General features: G+C 48.5%; 1 protein-coding gene and 1 pseudogene across 5 annotated transcripts in view; both read right to left on the bottom strand.

Moving 5' to 3' along the window:
- Nucleotides 1–19,824: 19,824 nt before the first annotated feature.
- On the bottom strand, nucleotides 19,825–22,692 carry LOC113959077 (annotated as a pseudogene).
- Nucleotides 20,486–25,213, bottom strand: part of HDAC4 (histone deacetylase 4) — a 194,080-nt gene continuing 189,352 nt past the window's right edge. For all 5 annotated transcript variants that reach the window (XM_027667821.1, XM_027667822.1, XM_027667819.1 and 2 more), the window contains one exon: nucleotides 20,486–25,134. In XM_027667821.1, coding sequence (XP_027523622.1) covers nucleotides 25,095–25,134 — 40 coding nt within the window. In that variant the 3' untranslated portion in view covers nucleotides 20,486–25,094. The remainder of the gene's footprint in view (nucleotides 25,135–25,213) is intronic.

Here is a 25,213-nt window from a genome sequence, read left to right as displayed (position 1 = left end):
TGTGGCTTATTTGTTTTATTTATTGAGATATTTTTAACGAGCTAAGAGACTGCAATGTTGCTGTGTATACTGCTTCTCTTGCCAATAAAAATAAAGATGTCATGCAGCTACCAGGGGTCTGACATTTCTATTTTTAATATATGTAGTATATTTACATTTGATTCTATATTTACATTTACATTTACATTTATATTTATATTTATATTTATATTTATATTTATATTTATATTTATATTTATATTTATTTTATTTATATAATATATAATATCTACTTTTTATTTTATATATTTTATTTATTTTAAATAGTTTTATTTTTGTTCTATTTTTAATTTATTTATATTTATTTATATTTATTTTTATATTTTATTTATATTCTATTATATATTATTATAATTATTTATATTTATTTAAGTTTATGTTTATATTTATATTTAAATTTTAACCATAATTATATCATATATAATATCTATATTTTATTTTTATTTTATATATTTTATTTATTTTAAATAGTTTTATTTTTTATTTTTAATTTATTTATATTTATTTATATTTATTTTTATATTTTATTTATATTCTATAATATATTATTTAAAATTATTTATATTTATTTACATTTATGTTTATATTTATATTTAAATTATAACTATAATTCTATCATATATAACATCAATATTTTACTTTTATTTTATATATTTTATATATGTTAATTTTTATTTAATTTATATTTATTTTGAGAGGTTTCCTTGCACCCCTCAAAGTTGTGACGCAGCAGTTTGGCTAAAAACTCTTTCCCAGGGTGATGGGATGCAGAGGGAATGAGCACCACTTGTGTACCTGGAGATAGAACCAAACGATGGGTTGGGTTGGGATTGACCTTAAAACCCATCTCCTTCCAAGCCCTGCCATGGACACCTCCCACTAGACCAGGTTGTTCCAGTCATGGTGGATCTGGAAACACTGAAATTATCCCTTTTCTTCCATCAACTCTGGCAATTCAAAAAATGCTGTGGTGTCCTGAGCCATTAAAACACAAATCCTATCATTCCATCCCAATGAGCTCCAGAGAAAAACATTTTAAGATGCCAAATCCCCACTGGACACGTGTGGCTCCCATGCATTAATTCCCTGCCAGGTTTTGGAGCCCCAATGTCCAATGTTATTTTAACGCCAGCACAAATCCATCCTGTCCCTTCAACTCTCCTCCTTAACAGTAAACAACAGCTTAGGCCGGGCTTAGGACCAGCAGAGCCAAACTACCACTGCAGAAGGGGAATTTAACAGCCCTCAGAAGGAAGGAATGATTTCCCCCACACACACCTTTAACAATGCTCTGAAGTGATTTCACCACAAAAAGGGAGATTTCTCCCAGCACAGGCACCCAAATCCATTCACCTTTAATCTGGTGCTGCTCTGCTCTGCCAGGCCTGGAGCAGCAGGAGATGGTTGGACCTGCCCGAGGCACGGTGGATCCTGTGCCATCACAGTTGCCACGTGCCTTCCCTGATCCTACAAAAGTCAGGGCTGCTCCCCCCGTGCTCCAATATCACGGATTTAAGTATAGAGCAAATCATCTGACCTCCCTCTGCAACTACTGGTGAAAATCAAGGCTCATTGGAAGTTCTTCCATGAACTGTGGGGCTCCTGGGGGTGAGTGGCCTTGGAGAGGTCGATTTGGAGCCTGGAGAGGAGATCCAACAGGTTTTTCAGGCAGAGAAGGCAGAAGTGGTGAGGTCAGTGAGGAACCAGTTCCTGAAGGGAGAGCCCAGGCCAGAAAACACTCCAGGAAGCCCTGACAATTTGAGAGCTGTAAAGTCTCCAGATTTTTAAGAGAAAACCTGTTGGAGTTGATGGATTGGGACACAGACATTTCCATCGGCTGTTGAAAGGGATTTTCATCCTACAGGAGCTCATCTGGCCTGTGGGGCAGTCAGGAAACCCAGGCTCAAAGTGCTGGCTTGGGCAGGGCAGGGATATATTTATTTTACTTTTCTTACAGAGGAGTCTTTTTCAACAGCATTTATCACCCCTAATTTCCAAGGGGATTGAATTGGTCCTTCCCAATCCCACCCCTGCACCACCCTGGGAGAGATTAAGGGATGGGACCAAGAGTAGGGACAAACTTCTATGCAAAAGAGGATGAAATCAAGAAATCCCTTGATGCAGCAGGCTCAGATAGATCCCAAAACTGGGAACGCTCCTCCATGGAAGCACCTACACACATGTGGAGCCTGGATAAACATCAGTCCTGGATCACTTGGTCTCTGTGCCCTTGAAAGGTGACAGAAAACACCCATAACATGCAAAATATTCACTGGAAAGTAGCCAGGCACTGAGGTGGGGGTGTAAAATGCACTGATTTGGGGGGTTTTGAGTCAGTTTTTACTCAACCCCATCTCAGTTTAGCACAGACAACTCCCTCATTTTCAAAAGGGTGGGGGGGAAATCTTCAGCTTTTTGGATTTTCAGCCAGTCCTTGATACAGATCATATGAAATAATAATAACAATAATTAAAAGAAACCCCAAACAAATCCAAATCCCAAGTGTCATCCCTTGGGATCTCTTTTCCTCTGAGGCCACCCTATTTTCACACACTGACAGCAAGGAGGGATCAGGAAAAGGGGGAGTGCTGACAGTTTTTCCCAGGGATACTTGGAGATATGGAATGCTGGATTATCTGGGACCACCTGGGCAGCAGTTCTGGGGTGGCAAATTCAACCCCCCTGGAAGGGTGAGAGGTCGGGGTCACCTCAGCACTGAGATCTTGGTGAGGGAAACCTAAAACCCACAGAAACCTGGGACAGGAGGGAGCTGGGAGCTGTCAGGAGTAACTTATGGAGTCAGGACAAGGATAAATCTCTTTACTGCCATTCTGAGTGCAGTGACAAAGGGACCTGAATCAGGGTTGGACATCCAGAGAAAAACCACACCCAGAAATCCCAAGTGATGTGAAATCACCTCACGACTCCTGGAGGAATTTCCAAGCCCTGTGGATGTGGCATCTGGGAAAATGGGTGAGTGGTGGCCTTGGCAGTGCTGAGGGATGGTTGGACTGGATGATCTTAGAGGGCTTATCCAACCTTAATGACTCTGTGATTCTTCAGGCAGATAAAACCTCTTCCAGCAGCTGCTTCAGCAGCAGAGGGATGGCTGGAAGCAAAGGAAAGCAGGAGGAGAGGTCAATCCCCGCAGAAGACCCTCTTCCACAGCCCATCCCTTCACACTCCAACGAGCTCTCTTCTCAAGGACTTAAAAATCCCAAGTTTTTGGTCTCATCTTTAACCCTTTCTCCCACTTCTAGGACCAAAGCTGGGCTTAAGCTGCTCCCTTAAACCCCAATTAGAATAGAGGCCCTGGCACAGGCTGCCCCCTCCCTGGAAGTGTCCAAGGCCAGGTGGAGCAACCTGGGCTAGTGGGAAATGTGAAACCAGATGGTCTTTAAGGTCCCTTCCAACTCAAACCATCCTGTGATTCCATGATTCCATTGTTACCAGCATTTAAACCAATTTTAACAGAACAATTCAGGGCCGTGGAGGTTTCTGAGCTGTATCTCCATGAGTTTTGTGGGTTTGATGCCATTCCCCCCTCCTCTGCAGTCCCAGGATTTGTTTGGGGCATGGTAAGGTACACTCAGCCCTTTTTTGATGTCCTGTCCCCTCACTGAAAGACTTTAGTTGCCTCCTAAAGCTTTTGCAAATGAAAATATCCCCAGAAAGGGTCAGGCTGGAGCTTAATTCGTATTCCAACAAAGCTCTTTCACCTCAGCTTGGGTTGCTGGGGGCCAGTGGAGCTTCCCGAGGCCTTCGTCCCCTCAGGGCTCTGTTCGGGAATGAGCAAGGAGTCCACCAGGCCAGGAATGGAATTGCCTTCCCAGGAAAAATTCCCTGCCGTTGGGAAGAAAAGAATTTTAAATTCTCCAGAAGCAAGGGGACCTTTCTCTTCCCTCCCCTCCTGAAGTGTGGGAACAGAAAGATGGGAATGGTGCAAAGACCTTGTCAAAGGAGCCTTGTCATAGCTTTTGAAGAAGGAAACTAAGGATTGATTTTCCAGTCAATCTGTGGATTTTGCTTTAATTATTTTTGTTTTCTGGATTCACCCCACATTTCCTGCAACATGAACAGGAGATATTGTCCTTTCCCCATCCCAAAAGGCTGGTTTTCCAGGAAAGAAAAAGGAACTAGAGGCTGATTTCCAAGAAACGTGAGCACCTGGCAGGGGTTTGTCTGAGGCAATGCCAGAATTCCAGCTTGGCAATGTCAGAATTCCAAGCTGGTAATGCCAGAATTCCAAGCTGATAATGCTAGAATTCCAAGCTGGCAAAGCTGGAATTCCAAGCTGGCAATGCCAGAATCTCAAACTGGCAATGTCAGAATTCTGAGCTGGCCATATCAGAATTCCGAGCTGCTAATGCCAGAATTCCAAGCTGGCAATGCTGGAATTCCAAGCTGGCAATGCCAGAATTTTAAGCTGGCAATGCCAGAATTCCAAGGTGGCACAGGTATGTTCACCAAGCACACACAAGTTCTCCTGGACTTTATCTGTGGCTTCCCTTTGAAATTCCTCCTTAAGCTCCACATCCTGCAGCAGCTCACAGCAGAAGAGCTGACGGATTTAACCTTACACATTCCCTCTGCCTTTATTCCCTATTTCCCATTCCAGCCCCAGGATCAGAGGGTGGGAAGGGCTGATTTTGCAAACTCCAGCAACTCCCGAGCTGCCAAGCCCCGAACAAAGGCTGGGAGGACAATCTTTCAGCAGGAAGTTTTTGCTGAAATATGATTCATTTCTGGGAGATAAGTCCCATTTCCTCTGGCCAACACTTACAAAAGGGATCCCTCCCTCATCCCTGCTCCAGCCTGGATCATGGATACACTTGGAGCACGTGCTTCCAGTGGAAAATCAGCAGGGATTTGCTCTCGTGTGAAGGGGGTTTGGGGTGGGGACTTGCATGGATCACTCTGGCTTTTCCTAATTGTCACTGCTGTCCCCATTATATTCTACAGGGAGAAAGCACTCCCATGGAGACATGGGGACCCATGGGGACACCCCTGGGGACAATCCTGGGGACACCGTGGGTACCCCCCAGTAAACATGAGACGGTCCCTCACCTGTTAGGGCTCACTGGGGACAACCTGGGGGACATGGGGGCAACCTGGATATGGTCATGAGGACACTGTGAGGGACAGGGGGACACCCCTGGGGACAACCTTGGGGACATCTTGGCATCCCCTCAATAAACCTGAGAGTGACCCTCAGCTGCCTGGGCTGACTGGGGACACTGGGAGGGACATGGGGACACCCTTGGAGGCAATCTTGGGGACATCGTGGGAACCCCTCAGTAAACATGAGATGGTCTCTCAGCTGCCTGGGCTGACTGGGGACAAGCTGGGGGACAACCTGGGGGACATCCCTGGGGACACCCTTGGGGACAACCCCAAGGACATCGTGGATACCAATAAACCCAATGAAGTCCCTCACCCGTCTGGGTTGATTGAGGACACGGAGGGGGGGCATGGGGACAACCTGGGGGACACGGGGTGGGGGGTGAGGACACAGAGGTGGCCATAGGGACATCCTTGGGGATATGGGGACACCGTCAGGGACCCCTCTGGGGACACTGTTCTCCCCGCTCCAGGCTGTGGGAGGGGACTGTCGCCCCATTCCAAGGCTCATTGTTTCCAACCAGGGTGAGAAATCCCTGCTTGGTGACATCCCTGCCTGGTGACATCCCTGCCTGAGGTGTGACACCCCTGCCTGGGGCCGTGGCTGTGTCCCCAGCTCCCGCAGACAGTGCGCTCGGCGGGTCGTTTGCGGCTCATCGCCGCTTTGGAGCTGCCCCGGGCGGTCGTTTGAAAGAAAACATTCCTGCCTCGCACATGGCCGGGAGATCCAGTATGGAATTTCCTCACATCCCTGCTTTCGGAAAGCCTCCTGCAGGAAGGGCCCTGCCAGACAGCGGCTTGTTTTCCCAAATCCGGGATCTGGTGGAAGCCCCGCAGGAGCTGGGCGAGGGAGCAGCTGGCACTGCCCGGGTGAGACACGAGGCAGCTGCTGCAGAGCCGTGGGAGCAGGAATCTCCATCCAAGGGACAGGAAGGGCAGCTCGTTGGGGAGAAGGGGGTGTGGACCCAAAATCCTGGGCAGGGAGCTCCATGGCCACAGCCCTTCTCAGAAAATCACAGCATGGGTTGGGTTGGGAGGCACCTTAAAGCTCATCCAGTGCCACCCCCTGCCATGGGCAGGGACACCTTCCCTATCCCAGGGTGCTCCAAGCCCCGTCCAAGCTGGCCTTGAACACAAACATTTTCCAGTGCCTCCCCTTTCCATTCCTCCAAACGTCCATCAGATCTGCAGAGCTCTCACTCCACACACCCCACAACCAACCGGGATGATGGGAGCGAAGCCCCGGGTGGATGTGTCCCTGCTCCCATCCTGCACAATGCCCTGGGTGCTCCTCTGTGTCCATCCCATCCCTCCCAAGGGATGACACGAGGGAACGAGGTGAGAAAGACACAGGAAGGCAAAAGCCCCATTCTGAGAGGTGGCTGCAGGACACACCTCCCAGCCCTGGGAGGGACAGGACGGGGAAGTCCAGCCCCAGCAACACTTAGACTGGGAGCAGCTACCTCTGGTCCAGCTCTGCTGGGCTGGAATCAGATCTTACCCCACCCAGCCTCATGCTGGGATGTGTTTATATGGCCAGACCCTTTCCCCTTCATTACTGTTGGGGTCAGGAGGAGCCAAAGGTCAGGCTTGAAGCCCATGATTTCACTTCCAAACGATGCCACCGCCTCCCTCTCCCTTCCTCCTCAAGGAACTCGGCTCATAAATTCCCATTTAGTACCAACAGGATGACTTTCCCCCCCACACACACACCTTTACATTCCCTTTAACAAGGGGGATAGTTCATCTCCCCAGAACCAACTCCTGATTACCCCAAGGTGTTTGGGAAGCTTTGACCGGGATCCTTCCCCGTGCTCCGATTTCCCAGTGCTGGAAAAATAAACGTGACAGAGATGGGAAACCTCTGGGTTGTCCCTCAGTGCCACTACCTGGTTTTAATGGCTCTGCCACCTGTGTTCCCACAGCAGCAGGGCCCTGTTTGACATGCCAGGGGCTGGGAAGTGCAAAACCAAACCCTGCTGTCCAAAACACATGTGTTTACTTGGCTTCGGAGAGAAAACAAGGGAAAAAGCAGGAAACACAGCTGGTTTCAGGTGGGCTAAAGCTCGGGATCAGAGAGCAAACCGAAGTGCTCAGCATCATCTGCATTTCTCCTTGGGAAATTGCCTCTGAGCCCCAGTATTCCTTTACCAACCCTGCAATCTCTTAAGGAACTTAGCCAGTGGTAGTGCTCACTGCTCACCCTCCTGTTTCCAGGGAAGTTTCAGAGCTCAGCTACTGTGGGGAAAGAATTTGGCTTCTGCCAAGCAAAGGAGAGGTGATTTAGATCAGCCCAAAATAGGTGAAGAGATTTGGCTGCTCCAGTCCTGCAAGTGGGTGATTTCTGAGCTCTGGGATTCATATCTAAGGCCAGGTTGGACAGGGCTTGGAGCAGTCTGGTCTAGTGGAAGGTGTCTCTGCCCATGGCAGGGGGTGGGATAGGTTTTAAGGTCCTTTCCAAACCAAACCATTCCATGATCTTCCTGCATCCACCCGGCCAGGAACCAAAGTGCTTCTGCAGCCCACTTGGGTTACTGTCAAGGAAAATTTCCTCCCCACAAGATCAACCTCACCTCCCCAGCCCAGCTCAGCACGAAGGACAGTGCCTGGGGACTGGTGCCATCGTGTGGATACAACTGCAAGGAGGAGGAGGAGGAGGAGAGGTGGGAGGCAGAGTTCTGGGAAAAGGACAAGGCATTGTCCAAGTCAGGGTTGAAGCCTAGTTCCCTCCTTAGTGAGAGCTTAAGGGGGTTTATCCACCCAGCACTTGGTTATCAATCCAGCACGTTGGATAAATATAACAACAGCAAAAGGACACAAAAGGACAGAGCAACTGCCCCTTTCCTGCCCCAGGACACCTCCTGGTGCCACAGCAGATCTTCAGGGGAAGTTTTCCCAAGTGATGCCTTAGGAAAGCAGGATTGGTTGGGGTTCAGAGCTCTGCCCTGCTCCAAAGGCTCAGCAGTTGAAACCACTCGACCTTTACTGTGGCTTTCACACCTGAAATGGGGCTGGAACACAAGCCTTGCATGGATCATACCCTGCCTGATCTCCGAGACTGGCTGGTCTACCAACACTCTGGAGCCTGAAGGAAGAGCAGGCTGTGGATTTTGGCCGCTGGCAGAGGGCGAGTTCTTCACTCTGGGCTTGCATCCTGTCCTGGAAGTCACACAGTGCCCAACCTCCCAGTCACCCCCCCATGTGACAGAGCAGTCCCAGCCCAGGATGGCAGCACAGGCTCTGGGGGGCCCTGTCACTCCAGGCTCAGCCCTTGCAGAGGGTGTGCAATGGAGCTCCTCCAAGGCACTGCTCCACTGCCTGTTACAGCCTGGAGCGGGAATGCAGTCAAGGGATGAGCAGGGGGATAAGGAACCATGAGCCCGGGCTTTCCTCTGGAGACTCAAAATCCCAAGCCAAGTCCTGCTGGCCGGGGCGTTCCCGTTATCTTCCCGACTCCAGTGGGCTCCTTCCCAAGCCCCATCCCAAGCTGCCCCGCTCAGCATTCTGAGATGTGGAGGGGAGGATGAGCTTGGTTCCCACAAGGAGGGGAGGCATTCCTTGAGGATCCTGTCCAGGCCCTGCTCAGCTGTGTCCTCACAGCTCCCACACTGCCTGTCCCCCCATCGTGCCTTTGGCTGCCCCCGAGCTCACTCTGCCAAGGCCTTTGCAGAGCATCTGTAGCCTTGGAGCAGAGAGACTTCCCCTTCGGAATCCCACTCTTTCTGCCAGGATGGCTCTGGGTCTTGGCTCTGGAAGAGGTGGACACTGAGGACCTCCCTGGATGAGGCACGAGGTCAACACTCAACCACAAGCCCCTAGACAGCCCTGGGCTGGTTGTTGCAGGCTGAACATTTGTAGGTGCAGGTGGGATGTCATTCCATGGTCCATCAGGGCACATCCAGGGCTCTCCTTGTCCCAACCAGGGTTAGCAGCATGTGCACGACTCCATCCAAGCCTCATTAAGGACCCAACCCCACGGTGCTGGTTCGGATTAAACCGTTCCCAACCCTGTGTGTTGTTATTTGGGAAACGCAGGAATTTTTCCCATATGTCTCTGGCCTATAAAAGGAACATCCCTCAAAACTGGAAGGTTATTGCCAACGACGACGTGTTTTCATTTCTGGGCTTTAAACACATTTTATGCTTTGCCAGAACTTTTTAGGAGGTTAAAACTCCAGGCCTCGACTCAGGAAAGCACTTCCAGCACGTGCCAAGTGGGACTCAGGCTCACACTTGTATCCCAGCACATGTTACAGGCCTGGGCTGGACTGAGTTGTTTCCCAAACTGATGCCAAAAAACATCTTCCTCGTCATTAACTCCTCAGCTCTCAGATTCTGTCCTCGATTTCTTCACCTCCAGGTGACATTTGTCTTGCACAGCTCCCGGATTGCAGGGAGCAGCTCATTCCTGTGGCCTTGGGAAGATGGAAAAAGCCTGAGTAAGTAGAGGTGGGTGGGTGTTGGTTTTTTTTCTTTATTTAATATTAGATAAAAATTTTAAATATTTTTACATTTTTAACAATACAATAATTCGAAGAATTTTCGTGGAGGAGGAGGTTGGTTTTAAAAACAACAAAATCTGACAAAAAAAAAAATCAGGAAGGCCCATTTCAAGTGTTTCTAAATGAAAACTTTGGAATTATTCTGATTCTAAAATTCTTTTTTTTTTTTTTAAGTTTTATAATATTTCAGTGTTCAAGTAAATATTTAATTTCAGGCTGACAAATATATCTTTACAAAGAATGTAATTTTTTTTAAAATTAGTTTTGGCTCATCAGACATTTCCATGATTTCATTTTTCATCCCAAATCAGTGTTTCTGAAGCTTTGCTGCTTTAGAAAAGTCAGTGCTCATATATCCTGGGAGCTGAAAACAGAGCTGAAGTGAAGAGGGAATGTGAAATTCCAGCTCTAAAGTCGGTCTTTAAGAACTTGCCAGTCATCCAGGAGGGATCCAAGACACCACAGGTATCCAAAGACAGGGAATCTGCTTCCAGGGAAGAAACATTTCATCATTACAAGGGTTTGTTTGCTCCTGAAATCCCTTAAAACTGAGGAGGTTTTCCTGGGAACTGGAAAGCAGCACTAGGGTGGGTCACTGGGGTTTTATTCCTGTTGACAAATGGGAAAATAATTCTCTGATTTCAGATGTCAAAAGCCTGTGAAGCAGCAAACAAACAAAGCCCAAAGCTTCCCAATACCACAGGACACATCCATGGATTCATGGACACAAGGAAAAGGGCTGGGAATAAAAAAATGTGGAAGAAAAATGAGCCTTCCTCAGAAGGGCCAACTTTAAGAGGAAAAGAGGTTGTGAGATCTGTGGGAAATGCTGATAAAAGGGAAGGATAAAAGAGACCAAAAACAAGGGAAAAAAAGGAGGAGGAAAGAGCAGAGGGAGAAAAGACTTGGGATAAGGATGTGCCAGTCAGGAGGGATTTGGCCGGATGAAGGTTTTGCTGCATTTAATATTCATTTAATGTAAGATACACTTTGATTAATTCTGGTGGACTACACCGAAGTCCTACTCCCAAATCCCAGAGTGCTAATTACAGAGAAGAGGCGGACACTGACTCATCTTGGAAACTTCCCAACTTCCAGAGGGGGAAAAGAAGGAAAAAAAAAAAAAAGAGGAATCTCAGTGCTCTGACAAACACACGAAGGTCCCCGGATCTGCACTGGGGGAGAGGTCAGGGTGCTGGGCAAGGAGCCTGGGATGGGATGTTCCCAAGGAGAATGGATCTTGGATCCTCTGCCTGTTTCCAAGGCAGAGGAGGATGGGGGGCATGGGGAGAGCTGGAGGTGCCCCTCCAGGGCTGGGTTTGTCCCAACATTTCCCTGTGCAGGCAGGACAGCTGCTCCCCCCCACCTGGAGGCAGGAATGCTGCCATCCCAGCAGAGGTGCCCTTGGGAGGCCATCAGGGAGGACATCTGGCAAAGACCCTGCTGCCAGGAGGTGGAACACAGGAGGGCAGGAGCTTGGGGGTCGCTCCTTGTCCCTCCACCAGCGCCTGGAGCAGCTCCAGGGCCGGGAGCACGGCCTCACCCAGGCACCCCACCAGTCCCAAGGGATCACATAGGGAATAACCCGGCCCCAGAGCCCCTGGGAAGCCTCAGGTGCCCTGTTCCCACCCCTCTGCTTGGGAAAGATGTCCACCCAGAGATGTTTGCTCAGCAAGGATCCCCGCCAGCTCCAAAGGACCTCTTGGGATGACAGCGGAGAAACCAAGGGGGGTCCTGATGTTTGTTATCCCAACCCAGCCCCCTTCTCATCCACTCGTTTTTAACTCTGTGAGGAGCTGACAGCACCGGGAACTGCAGCCAGAGCATCAGATTAACATCATCTTTCTTCTCCAGGCTTTGGGCCACGTTTGGATTAGTTCAGCTCACGAATAAAACGGAAAGCCCGGAATCTTACAGGCTCCAGATAAGGGTGGGGGAGAAGGAGATGACAGATTTCATGCCTTGCAGCCAGTCGTAGTCACATTTTTTTCAGCTTGTCTCTATAGGGAGAAAAAAATAATTACTTTTTTTTTTTTTAAAATTTATTTTTGTATGTTTTTGAAGGTGAGGAAGCTGCAGGTTGTGACCCACACCTCCACCACCCCGGCCCAGCCTGCAGGGATGTGGCACGTGGGCACACGAGGTCTCTCTGGACCCGAAGAGCCCCATCTTTGTCCCTTCAGATGGCATCCCTGGGGAAAAGAGGCGCTACCAAGTCCTTTCTGTGCTCCTCTCGGCCTCCACAGCCACTAGAGGGGAGTGGAAGGTCACGAGCTGAGGGGATGGTTGTGTCCTCCTGGCCAGCACAGCCAGCATGGGGTTGGGGGGCTCTGCAGCTCCAGGCAGGGGATGGATGTCCCTCACACTCCAGGGTCACAGCAGCCACGTGGGAAGGTTTTCCCATCGCCCCCAGCACCAGCAGGATGCTGAGGAAACCTTTGGCATGGAGGAGACACGTGGGATGGCAAGACCAGGTCCAGAGAGAACCGTAGAGATGTTGGATGGGGAATGCAGCCTTTTGGGGTTCATTTTCCTTCCTTTTCCTTCCCTTTCCTTTCCTTTCCTTCCTTCCTTCCTTTGCTCCAAGTCCATCCTGCCCTGGACACTTCCAGGGATGGGGCAGCCACAGCTTCTCTGGGCAACCTGGATGAGAAATCCGGACTGGACTTAACCTTGTTCAGTAATTCCTGAAATTCCCCAAGGGATGCACGGGAAATAATGGATGTTTGGATCAGTTCACTGGGGTTCACCTTGGCCTCACCATGCTCCCAGCTCTCTGTGGTCCCTCCTCAGAGGTGACATAAAGCTCATCCAAGCACCCCTTGGAGTGGAATCTTCCCTGCAGTATTCCCACAGGCAGAGTTGGGCATCAGGGCTTCTCCTTGTCCTGTGGGCATCACAAAAATGAAGGAGTAAGAGAGCTCGAACAATCCTCACCTGCTGATGATTGGAGTAAATTTCCATGTGGAGAAAACAGGGAGAAAGGGTTGAACATTTTATATTTTTGAGTCTTCAAGTACCTGAGGTGCTTTTTATTTTCCCTCTCCAAATAATTTAGTGTGTGTCCATGTGTCCAAGCATTCCTCTTGGAGCACAATCAGCAGGAAATGCTGGGGATGGTGGAGATGGATATTATAGACAGGGAATTTAGTGCCAGGCCTGGGACACAAGGAATATTCCTGGGTTTACTGTTGGGAAAAACTACATTTTACTACCCTGAATCCCCAGCCCAGTTTTTTTACTTTTTGAGTAAAAAATTATAAAAATCATGATAAAAATCCAGCTGAATGAAGGAAATAGGATATTTCTGGCTGTGGCCTCAAGGGATGGACACATTTGCTGCTCACTGTTGATTGATCCATGGATAGAAATTATTCAGTGATAGAAATAAGCCCTTCTGGTTCTGGCTAAAAATCTTGTGACCTCTTTAGGGGCAGTATTTCTATGGCTGAGCTCACCTGGGTGAGAAAAGCGGGATAAACTTTGGAAAGAGTCAGCCCAGGTTGGAAGTGGGGGGTGCAGCTGCCCCAGGGCCTGAGGGGGCATCTCTGGTACCCAAAAATGGCATCACTGGAGGCTCCAAAGGGAGCAGGGGATGAAACTACTTGACTCAAGGTCAGGAAAGAAGGTTTAGATGGGCTATTGGGAAGGAATTCTTGGCTGGGAGGGTGGGGAGGGGCTGGGAGGGAATTCCCTGAGAAGCTGTGACTGCCCCATCCCTGGAAGTGTCCAAGGCCAGGTTGGACAGGGCTTGGAGCAACCTGGGCTGGTGGAAGGTGTCCCTGCCCATGGCAGGGGGTGGAATGAGATGAGCTTTAAGTTCCCTTCCATTCCCAGCCATCCTGGGTTCTGTGATGCCCTCGGGTCACTGCAACATTTCATTTGTTATCTCCTCCCCCTCCCCAAAAAATGCCCCTGCATATCTTCTCAAGGTGATGGGCTGGGGCTCTGCTCTAATCAGACAGTTCCCCCTTTTATCTCTCCCTGATCTGTCCAAGTGGCTCTGGAGTCCATCATTCCCGTGATATCATCCCTTGGCACAGCCCCTGCCTGTTTGCTTCCTGCCAGGATGGATCCTGTAAACCTCCCAAGGAATTGCAGCAGAGCCTGGGGGAAAACACTTCTTTTTGCCTCCTCCCCTCCAGAGAAACAGCCCATCCTTCAATCCCTCTTCCTTCATCCCTCATCCCTCATCCTCCATCCTCCATCGCTCATATTTCCCAGTTCAGGGAAGGAGAGGAGGAAACGGAGGCTGAAGGGAAAGCAGGAGGAAGGTTGGGTTTTTCCTGGCACGTTGGAGCAACGAGGATGACCCGGATAACTATGGAAAACAAACAAACCCGTGGATGGAGGAGCCAGCTGGAGTCTCTGCCAGTCACTTGATTTTTAATATTTTTTTTTTTTTTTGGAATCTTTTCTTTTGCTCTGCTCGTTGAAAAGGCTTTTCCTTGATGTATCACAGGTTTTGTAGAGCAACACCCAGCTGGGCCCGACCCAAACCTGGCAGCTTGGGCTGGTTGCTCAAGCAAATGAGGCTTTGGGGATTAAGGGGATGGATCTGTCTGCTCCTTTCCTTTTCCCTGCACTCTGGAGAAATTCCAAGTCCATTCCTTGTTCCCAGACTAATCTCAGCGATGGCAGTGGTCTGGGAAACATTAAATCCCGGAATGTTTCTTGCAAAGGGGCAGGGACACCTTCCACTGGCTCTGGTGGCTCCAAGCCCTGTCCAGCCTGGCCTTGGACACTTCCAGGAATGGGGTTTTTATGGGAGAGGTGTCAGGCTGAGAGGATGCTCCACCACCTCCCCCACAGCCTGTGCCTTCTGGGGACCCCCATCTCACCCCATTTTTCATGCCATGGTTTGGACTCTAAGGCACCTTAAAGCTCATCCTAAAGCCAAGGGCAGGGACACCTTCCACCAGCCCAGGTTCCAAGCCCTGCCCAACCTTGAGCTCTTCCAGGGGTGGGACATCCACAACTTCTCTGGAGCTGCCAGCTCTCCCAAACTTTCCACGCCACAGGGAAAGGACAAACCCCCCAAACTTCCAAGCACCATAAAGATTTTATTATAGACAGACCTCCCAGATCTCTCTGGGAGCCGGGATGATTAACATTCCTTAGGGAAGAAGGTGGGGCAGGGGAGACACCACACCCTCCTGTGAGTCCCAACTTCCCTTCTCACCCCCCTGTTGCCATCTGGCACTTTGACTGGCCCCAGCAACGTGGCTCCCGCTGATATAATGTGGAATTGCAGGCTGGAATTGAGGAAATTCCTCATGAATTTCACTTCTCTGCCAGAAAAGTTCAGGGCTGGGTCAGACTTTTATATGTGTTTATCTATAAAATATATATATATATATAAAAATACATTTTTTTTTTCTTCTTTCCAGGTGATTTCCACCTTTTCCCATCTAAAGACTCATTCATCCTCATCTTCCCTTCCCACCAGGCTTTTCCTGTTGACCTGGGTTGGGTTAAAGGAAATAATCCAAGAGCCAAACTCCTTCTTTTGGGACAACAAACCCTCCGATGTGTTTTTAGGTGACTCTTCTAATAAAAGCTCGTGAAGGGCTGCCTCCTCCTGTTTAACCAGAGGTCTGGCAGGAGTCTGGGGGTGTTCCTGCTGCCTGGAGGCTTTGGGATGCTCATTCTGGGCACAGACTCTCAAGGAAACCCCACTGATGAAGGGTTTCCTGGATCCTTTCCATAGGTCACTCCGGTTTATAACCCAGAATTCCTGTTCTGCATGGAACACAGCCAAAATCTAGGAGAAGGTGGAGCCCATGTGCCCAGGAGGGCAGGTGTCCAGGGGAGCTCCCACCCCACTCAGGGTGCAGGGGGGTCCTGGTGGGCCCCAGGTAGCTCCTGGAAAATCTCAGCTCCAACACTCCTGGATTTCCTCTCCCCTGCTCCGAATTAACCACACAGATTTGTGCAGGAGGGATGCACCCTTTCCCCAGGGGATTTTCCCACTGCAGAGCAGGTTTGCCTGGACACAACTGGGCTTTTGAAGGTGAATTCCAGCAGTTTTCCTCACAGAAAAGCAATACTGGCATCACTGCCACGTGTCAGTGGCTTCCCAAGGCACTGTTTTCCCACCACTGGTGTTAGAGGAACCCTTGCTGGTGTTTTCCAGCCCTTCCTGCTGACTCTTCCCTGTGAGGTGAGTTGGAGCTGGGCCTTTGTGCTGGTTCCTGTGCCAGGGGGGTGAATCCCTTTCCTTGCTGGCAGCTGGGAGCCAGTCTGGAGCCAGTCTGGAGGGATTCCCTCACGCAGGAGGAACAGCCACTGCCAGCATCCCTGTTCCTCAGGCCACATCTCCATCCTGTTCCTTGAGATATCCCAAACAAGTTCTCTACCACAGAAACCTGGATCATTCCCATGAGGAGGGGAAGGAAAGAACTTGCTCCACTCAAGGCACTCCAGCTCCTTCAGGAGATGACTCTTTTCTAAGACCACAGAATTCCAGACTGGTTTGGGTTGGAAGGACCTTAAAGCCCATTCCATTCCTCACCCTGCCATGGGCAAGGACACCTTCCGTGGTTGCTCCAAGCTCATTCAGCCTGGCCTTGGACACTTCCAGGGATGGGGAAGATGTTCCTGTTATGCACAAGGCCCCAGAAGAGCTGCTGGAGCCTTTCCCTCCCCAAATCCCACCCCTGAACCAGCCACACACCTTCCCACCAGGAGCTGCCTCCATGCTGCCTTTTTCCCACAGTTTCAGAGTTTTCAGTGTTCCTCCTTTTCCATGTCATTAATCCCCACAGGCTCTGGCTCCAAGCAGGCAGGAAGCCAAATGCTGCCAGACAGCTTCCAAGGGAAATCCAAGTTGTCTGGAAAAGAAGAAAATCCAATTAAAAGCTGGGAAAGCACATGAACCACACTCGGGTCCTCTCCAACCACCCAGCAGGGCAAGTGTGAGGCTGCTCAGCCAGCTGAGGTATTTGGGTGTCTTTTCCCATTCCACTTTACTTTTCCAGCATCCAGCAAAAATCCAGTGTCTGTTTGACCAAAAAGCTTTAATTGTTCCCAAAAGGACAAAAAAAAACCCAAAAAAAAAAACAACCCCAAAAAAACCTGGGAGGTGATTTTGAAATTTCTTAAGGAAGGTGTTGCTTTGGGAGCTGCCACTGAGCACTGTCAGCCCAGGGAGAGCTTTCCCAGCATTTCTGCTGTGACTTTTAATTTCCTCTGTTTGAGCTGCTCTGCTGGGAATCTCCGACTCCCCAGAGTCCCAAAGCTGAGGATGAGACAGGTAAAACCTCCTTCAGACAGGGCAAGGGAGAAGAAGAAATCGGTCCTACGGTAGGACAAGGGGGAAGAGCAAAAACTCACCTGGACATGCCCAGAGGTCCCTCACTGCCTTCAACACCGGGTTGCCCACATGGTCCATCTCTGCTCAGGAGGATCTGAGGACCACAGAATGGTTTGGTGGGAAGGGAGCGTCAAGACAATCCTATCCCACCCCCTGCCACTGGCAGGGACACCTTCCACTAGCCCAGGTTGCTTCAACCTGGCCTTGGGCACTTCCAGGGATGGGGCAGCCACAGCTTCTCTGGGAAACCTGTGCCAGGGCCTCACCCCATCACAGGGAAGAAGGATGAGGCTCAATAGAGCAGGAATAACACCGAACTCCACCTCTCCTGCCTTCAGCTGCCCAGGGGAGGTTTAGGTTGGATATCAGGAAAAATTTCTTCATGGAAAGGGCTGTCCAGCCCTGGCACAGCTGCCCAGGGCAGGGGTGGAGTCCCCATTCCTGGAGGGACTGAAAAGCAGTGTGGATGTGGCACCTGGGGCCGTGGGTCAGTGGTGGCCTTGGCAGGGCTGGGGGGTGGTTGGACTCGATGATCTCAGAGGGCTTAGAAAGTCAGGAGCTGCCAAGTTCCATGTTTGTGTTAATTCCCTCCCTCCAGAAGCAAATGCCAGCAGGGCTTAACTCAGGGAGATGTCTGGAGCTGCCCCAGGAATAAATTGCTGAACGGCCCAGCAGCACCGGCGTGTTGAGCCGGGATCCTTGGGAACAAGGGCTCCCACAGCCCACGGAGCGATCCATCTCTCCCAGAGCGAATCCGAGGAGCCCTAATGAAATCTGCAGATACTTCACTGCTCTGCTTGGATTCCTCTTCCTTTCCTCCCCCTCCAAGTCCCTGCAAAACAGAGCTGGGGAGAAGCCTGTGGTACTTAAATCCTAAGTCCTGCCTTTCTCCAAGGGAACCAAAAGGAATTGTTTTGGAATAACAGTGCAAATCGAATTTCCCGTGGCAGATAAGGGGGAGAGAGGTCAAATATGAAAAGGCTTTAGATGAAAGAAGAATTACCCTGGAACTCTCCCGGAATAACTCAATTCCAGGCTCATTTTCAGCACCCCCAGAATCTGAGAGGTTCCCTAATGGAGCCCAACAGACAAACCTGGCCAAGGCAATTTGTTATCCTGCTGCACATGGGAGTTGTGTCACCGACCACATGCTAAGAATCCTCCTAAAATGCCCCTAAAACAGGGGAGAAGTCTATCAACGTGTTTGGGGCCACCATCAATCAGCCCTGAGGAAACCAGGCAGCCCCAGGTTCCAGTCAGAGCTGTGGGAAGCCACTCTGTGGTTTGGATTTGCAGATATTCCTCCTCCTCCATCTTCTCCTTCTCCTCCTCCTCCCTCTCCTCCCAGACTCCACATCCCTTGGAGGTGGGGTTGGAGACCTGGCTGGCCCAGCCTGCAGACGTTCCCATGGGCTCAAAAGAGCCAGGAGAGGTTGCAGCCCCTCTTCTCTTGGCTGGAGCAGCATTCCCCAGCCTTGGCAGGGTTGGTGAAGGGCTTGGGATGCTCCCAGCGGAGTTTTCCACCATCTCTGCTTCAATTTCCCTCTCTTTCTCAGACAAAGTTCTCCCCATCTTTCCCAAAGACATATTTTACCCCTTTTGGTCCCAACCTTCCTCCTCTGGGAGCGTAGCAGAAAATTTGGGAGCAGACCCAAGGCAGCCAACACATCCCAGCCGGAGAGTTGGGCATGGGAAGGGGACTCATCCTGGAGGAGAGGGATGTCTGCTGGAGAAGGGACACCCCAGGGCCCTGGGGTACAGCACCATGTGCAACAGCACCAAGGATCTCTGGGATTTGGGGTGGGACAGAGCCAGACACACAATGCCAGCTTGTCCCTCCGTGGGTTTTCCCTGTTTTCCCTCACTGGTTGGTGGCTTTTGGGGGAAATTCAGCCATTCTTGCTGGAAACTCAATTTTAGTGGGATTTTTCGTTTTTGAAGCCACTGCCAACACACATCTCAGAGTCACAGGGGAATTGGGAAGATCCAGGAACTTCTCCACGGACATCCCAACGTCCACATGGGGATATTTTCTCCAAACCCCCCACTTTGGCCCCAAGACTCCCCTTCCACGACAGCAAGGAACCACTTTGTTCACAGTGGATGAAAGATCCCATCCCACCAAAGGCTGGGCTTGGCCTGGGGGGGCCAAGGACCCTCAGCAGCTCCAGGACCCCCCTCCTGGATAAACAGGCTCCAGGAATTCCTGTCTCTCACCATGGAGTGAACCCGGCCTGGAAGGCGGTAGCTGAGCTCACCCTGGCTCCATTATCCACGGGGATTGGGGAAGATTTCAGGAATTGCTCCATGCAGTGGGGAAGGAGGGATTTTTTTCATCATTTTTTTTCCCTTCATGTAATCGAAGAGTGAAATTCTGAAAGCTTTGCTCCAGGACTCTGGGGTTTAATCATCTTTAAAGCTCAGGAATTGCTCCCCATTCCCTTCCTGATTTAATGGGAAGCAGGTTTCTTGTCCCTGCAGGCATCTGAAGCTGGTGACCAGTGGGTAATTGTGCCTTGACAGAGCGCAAATGCACCGTGTCTGCATCCTCACCCTTCTAAACACAGCAAAACCCCCTTTTTTTTCTAAATTTAACTGCATTGAGTTTGAAGAATTCAGTGCCCCTGCCCATGGCAGAGGAGCTGGAACAAGATCATCTTTAAGGTCCCTTCCAACCCAAACCATTGTATGATCCCAAACCTTCCCCCTGTGGGACAGGGGAATGAATTCATTAAAAGAACAGATGAAAAAGGCCCATTATAAATGAGATAAAGGACACCTGTCTGAGACCTGACCCATCCCATCCCACCAAAAGCACCGGATGAAAAGAAGATCAGCAAGAGAAACCAGGGTGGTACTATAATTAACTTTTTTCTTTTTATTTACACCACAAGAATAACAAGTTGTCATAATGTGGTACAAAATACTGGACTCCTAATAAAGTTGAAATCGAAGTCGGTACTGTCAGAGAAAGACACCATTGGCCAGTAAAAAAAAAACAAAAACAAAAACAAAACCGAAACAAAACCAAACCAGAAAAATAAAAACAAAGAGAAAAGAGAAAAATAAAATAAAACCAACCAAAAAAAAAAACAAAAAACAAACCAAAACCCAAAACCAAAACAAACCAAAACAAGAAAAAGAAAAGAACGATAAAAATATTCCAACTCCACCAAGTTAAAAGATGAGCACAAAGAATCACTGAAAGGAGGGTCCATACAATAAAGAGTGAAATTTGTCTAAATTACAGCGTAAACCGGTAGCTGCTACCAATGGTGACATCATACTGAGCATGTATAGGTATAAAGTAGAATATAATATAGTTACAACTTTTTGATACTACATATCTGTAATAAGCTCTCGGGTGAATAATGTTTCAACCCCTTCCCCCCCTCCCCGCCCCCACTTTTTATATATATATTATATATATAAGTTTGTCATCCTCATAAATTGGAAAATAGCGCCTCCACTATGGAGCACAGAAAAGTGTTAATTTATTTTCTTTCAATAGGATACTTTTTTTTTCTCTTTTTTTTTTTTTTTTTGTGTGTGTGTGTGTGTGTGTGGTTTTTTTTTTTAAATTTTTTTCATCAATATCAAAGACAAAGCGAAGCCGAGCTGAGAACGAGCCCGACCTCACGACAATGAAGAAACACGTTTTGCCTTTCGCTGCAAAGTCTCGTTTTTTTAAACCACAGTGTTGCACAGTACAAGACTGCTTAAAGTGAAACCGAGCACTAATACATCCTGGAAAAGTAATTCCTTACAAAAGTTCGGCTGTGCTGGAGAGTTAACTCTTTCAAGTCCTCCTCAGCCACGCAGCTCTCCTCGGGATCGGCGGCTCCGACGCGAGGGTCGCGTCCGTCGCATCCAACCTCCCCACCCCGGCGAGAAACCAAAGCGAAACACCAACCCAAACGAAAGGAAATGAGAAGAATAACGAGAGTAACCAGGACACAGGCAGTTTACTTGGTGTGTTCGGCGTAGTCCCCCCTAAAAACACTGGTTCCGCATAAATACAATAAACTCTATTATTGGTAAGTCACAAGTGCTAGAGAAACGTCTTAGTTTTTTTTTTTTTCTTTTCTTCTTAAAGTGAGAAATGTGTAAGTAGTCCTTTGTCTGCTTTCTTTGTAGTTACTCTTTTGAACAACAAAAAGCACAATTTCTTATTCAGTTCAGTGAGACAAACAAAAATTTCCACTCTCCTTCCTTTTTTTTGTGTGTGTGTGTGTGTGTGTGTGACAACAACATCCCAACCTTTAGTCTCCGCAAATGCCACGAGAGGAAAAAAGAAAATCTCAAACCAAAATGAAACGAAACAAAAAACCAACCCAAAAAAATTTAAAAAAACCCCCAAAAAATCAAAAACCCAACCCCAAACCACCATTTTTTTTGTTTTGTTTTGTTTGTTGTTTTTTTTTTTGTTATTGTTTTCAAAGCTGCCAAGTGTGGCGTGCAAAATCTGTATACAATATAAAGACATGCCAACCTTACAGACCATGCAACCTCAAGGTGTAGGAAACTTAAAAAAATATATTCATATATATTTATATATATATTTATATATATCAATGCCCGTCAAAAGAACGTGGGCCCAAAAAAGTTTACAAAAGGAAGAATGGAATGAAGACGTGACCGTGACGAATAAAAAAAGGAATGTTTTGTATTGAAAGTAAGAAGAAAAAAAACCCAAAACAACAACGCCCCCCCCCCAAAAAAAAAAACCCTGGTGGTTGTGTACTGCAAACTGGGCCTCACTTCACTGTCAAGAGGATTTAAAGATGCTCCTTTTCTTCCCAAGCAGGTACAAAGATGCCCTGGGCAGCACCACGATGGGATGTGGGAGCACCCCGGGCTCCTGCCCTATGGCAAAGTCATCGGAAATGAAGAAGCAAATGGCTCAAAAAGGTGAAAAAACCCCGTGGAGCCTCAAAACGGGGGCTCCTTCCCCTCTCTCCGTGCCTGCACCGGCCCCAGAGAGCATCCTCGGGGAAGAGCATCCCCAGGGGAGTGGGTGACGCTCAAACAAATCCACGTCGCCCGGAGTTCAGAGGAGACGAGCTCTGACGTCTCGGGAAAAAAGTCTTTCCATCCCTGGCAAAAAGCTGAGTGAAATGGTGGAAAGGAAAGAAGGTGGGATCCCGACGAGCTCCTCCAGTTTTCCTAAAGGAACCGGCTCAGCACGGTCAGCCGGCGGCTCCTGGGAAGGCCCAAAAGGAAGGAAAAAGCTTTTCCACGACCGAGAGGAGAAATGGGAAAAAAACCTTCCAGGGAAGAGCTGGCAAGAGAAAGGAGGGTGTGAACACGGTCACCGCCCACAGAGGGAGGACAATTCCAAGGCTAATTCCAAGTCAGTCACCAAACTCGGCAGCGGGATTGATTTTAGGTCACAGCAGCAAAGCGGGTGGGCGGAAAAAATCCCGCCCTGCCCCATCCCCAGGTCCGTCGTGTTTTCACACGGGATTCTCTTTAGGATACACTGAGGATGGTCCTTAAAATTCCGAATTTTCGGACGTACTTGGGTTTGCACAACTCAATTACTGTAGTGTTTTCAACTGCATTAGAAATGGAGGAATAAACCAAAAGCCTCTTGCCTTTGCTCACACGTGGGGTTGCACTTCCAGTGCCTCCCATGACTCCTGAACGGAATGGAAACGGCTGCTTGGAGAACTGGAAAAAGAGGAAGTTACTGGAAGCGGCCCCGTCAGTCATCACGGGAACAGGATAAAATAACAGGGATGGTAAAATGACAGGGATTGAGGAGAAGCTGCATGTGGGGGTTGGGAGCAGGGATGTGCTGTCCTACACTGCTCTGAGGCGGCACCGGAGCCTCCAAGATGCTCCTCTAGGATGCTCAACTCCTCATGGAAGGGCTGGCTGCCTCTCCCATCCGGCATTCCCGGGGGAAAAAACACCTCCAGCCCTACCAGTGAGAGGAAGAAGAGGAGAGAAAAAGAGAGAGGTGGAAGGTCTGAGGGCATCCTTCGGTCCGGCGGAGAGAAAACGCCAGGAATGAGCGTCCAACAAGTTGTCCCAAGGCTCCTGTGATCCTTGGAGGACAAAGACATCGCCCATTGGATACTACTATGTCAAAGGTAAGGAAATTCCTTATTTTCTCTACACAGCTACTAGAAGAGAACTGAGGAAATATACAGTGATACAAAAGAGCTCACCACGCCCCCTATTCCTTGAAAAAACGCACCCAATCCCGAAAAAATCAACTCTGTCCGTGTGCCACGGTTCCTCACGCCTGCAGGAAGCTGCTGACTGTCCAAAAGAGTCGAGGAAAAGGAAAGAAAACCAGAAAGGAAAAGGTAAAACCCCAAAGGAAAATCCGTGTCCAAGCAAGAAAAGTGGGAAGGGAGAGAGGTTTAGATGCTATTGCTGTCGGGGAAGGAAACCTGCCAAAGGGGAAAGAAAGGTCGGAGTCACACAAACAAGGCTTCCGGAGGGGGGGCGGGAAAAGATCCATATAAAAATTAACAGCAAATTCATCGTCTTCGCTATAAAAAACTCTTTGTTTTCTTGTCTTTGTTAGAAAAGGATCACAACTAAAAACCTTAAATTAAAATACAAATGTTTAGGGTAGTTGCCCAGTGGCTCAAGTGTTGGCTTTCTGAAAAACTTCCCAACCTGTCACCTGAAAAGTCCTCATGTTTCAACCTGGATCCTTTTCCAAAAGCACCTTGGACGTTCCAATTCCCAAATCTCTCCCTAGGGAGCTTCCAATGGCTACTGTTAGAGTATGCATTTATTACATATATTTCTTTTTTTTTCTTTTTTCCTAGAAATGCATCATAAATATTTTTCTCAATAATTCATAGGAATCCGGTTTCTAAGCTTGGAATACATTTGGACTATACATTATACACATATATATATTTATACCTAACAATTTAAGCAATATCTCATGCTAGTTGCTTTTAATTAAAAGCATTCCAGTCTTAAAACCTGCAGTTGTGTCTAATACATGCTTCGACAACCAAATCGATAAGTTCAATTGCCAGATAATGTAGAAGAGAGAGAAAACATTGGAAAATTTGTTGTTAAAAATGGTTGAATTTCAAAGACCCAACAGTATTTGCCACGTTTTTTGGCAACTACCTTATTTTTTTCTTTTTTTTTTCCTTTTTTTTTTTTTTTTTGAAACAGCAATGAAAGAAAACAAAACAAATCCAAACTTGTCAAGAGTTTTTGGAGACGCTCCGTTCAGCTGATGCCTGCTTCCCACCATCATGCCAGCACAAGCCAAAAAGTCTTCCTTCCTGATGGCAGTTCTTGGCTTTCCCAAACAGAGGAAAAATATTCAGGAACTGCTGTGTTCTTTGTGGGTTTTGTTTGTTTCTGTTTTTGTTTTTGTTTTTTTTTTTTTACTTAAGGCATTGTTCCTCAAACTTCAGAAAATCCAGCTGCACCAAATCCATCAATTAGAAAAAAAGGCACAAACTCATCTTCAGATGGCTTTGGAGACCATAAAGCCGACTCCATCTGGGCTCACGTTTCCCCCTTTCTCCTTCCCTTTCCTTTAGATGTCAGATGAGTCCCTCATTCCCTGTCCCTCCCCGTTAAAAATACACCATCTCCCAGAGTTCCCGTTCCGACAGGAGCTGTCGCTGACTCCCAGGCAGGCAAGAGCCATTCCAAAATATCCAAGAAATGAAACTACACGATGGGCCGAGTGGTTCAAGCGGAGATTGCTCAGTTGTGGGTCATCAGCTTGTAAGCACCAGTTTTATGTTAAGGTTTGTTTTATTTTCGCATGTGTTTGTTGTTGAAGCTTTGATTTCTTTATATTTGTTGTGTGTGTTTTTTGGCAACTCTGCCAAAGACTTCCCGGGCGTCGTTCCTCGTTCCGCTCCCAGTGAGGACCAGAGGAAGAGCACCCAACGTTGTCGGTCCTTTGCTGCTCTTCACCAGCATTTTTCGGCAAATAGAGACTCAAAGATACGCAGAGATTCCGGTTTTGTTGTCAGTTGCTTTGCTTTACACCTGGCTGTCCTTCCCGTGTTCTGGAATTAACCGCGACAGGACGCAGGAGTAACAAGAGAAAGCTTCTTGGCAGAGCTTCGAGACGAAGACGAACAGACAGGAGAACTCCAGCTCGAAGGTTAATGCTACAGGGGAGGTTCCTCTTCCATGGGCTCGTCCTCAGGTCTGAGGGGATTCACGGCCAGGCAGGATGGGGGAGGGAGGGAAGAGAGAAAAGAGGGTTGAGCACGGCAGAGCTGGACAA

Source organism: Corapipo altera, unplaced genomic scaffold, assembly GCF_003945725.1.
Source record: "Corapipo altera isolate COAL_440 unplaced genomic scaffold, ASM394572v1 354, whole genome shotgun sequence".
Taxonomy (NCBI): Eukaryota; Metazoa; Chordata; class Aves; order Passeriformes; family Pipridae; genus Corapipo; species Corapipo altera.
The sequence above is the reverse complement of the archived record's forward strand: the minus strand, read 5'-3'. Positions and strand labels throughout refer to the sequence as shown.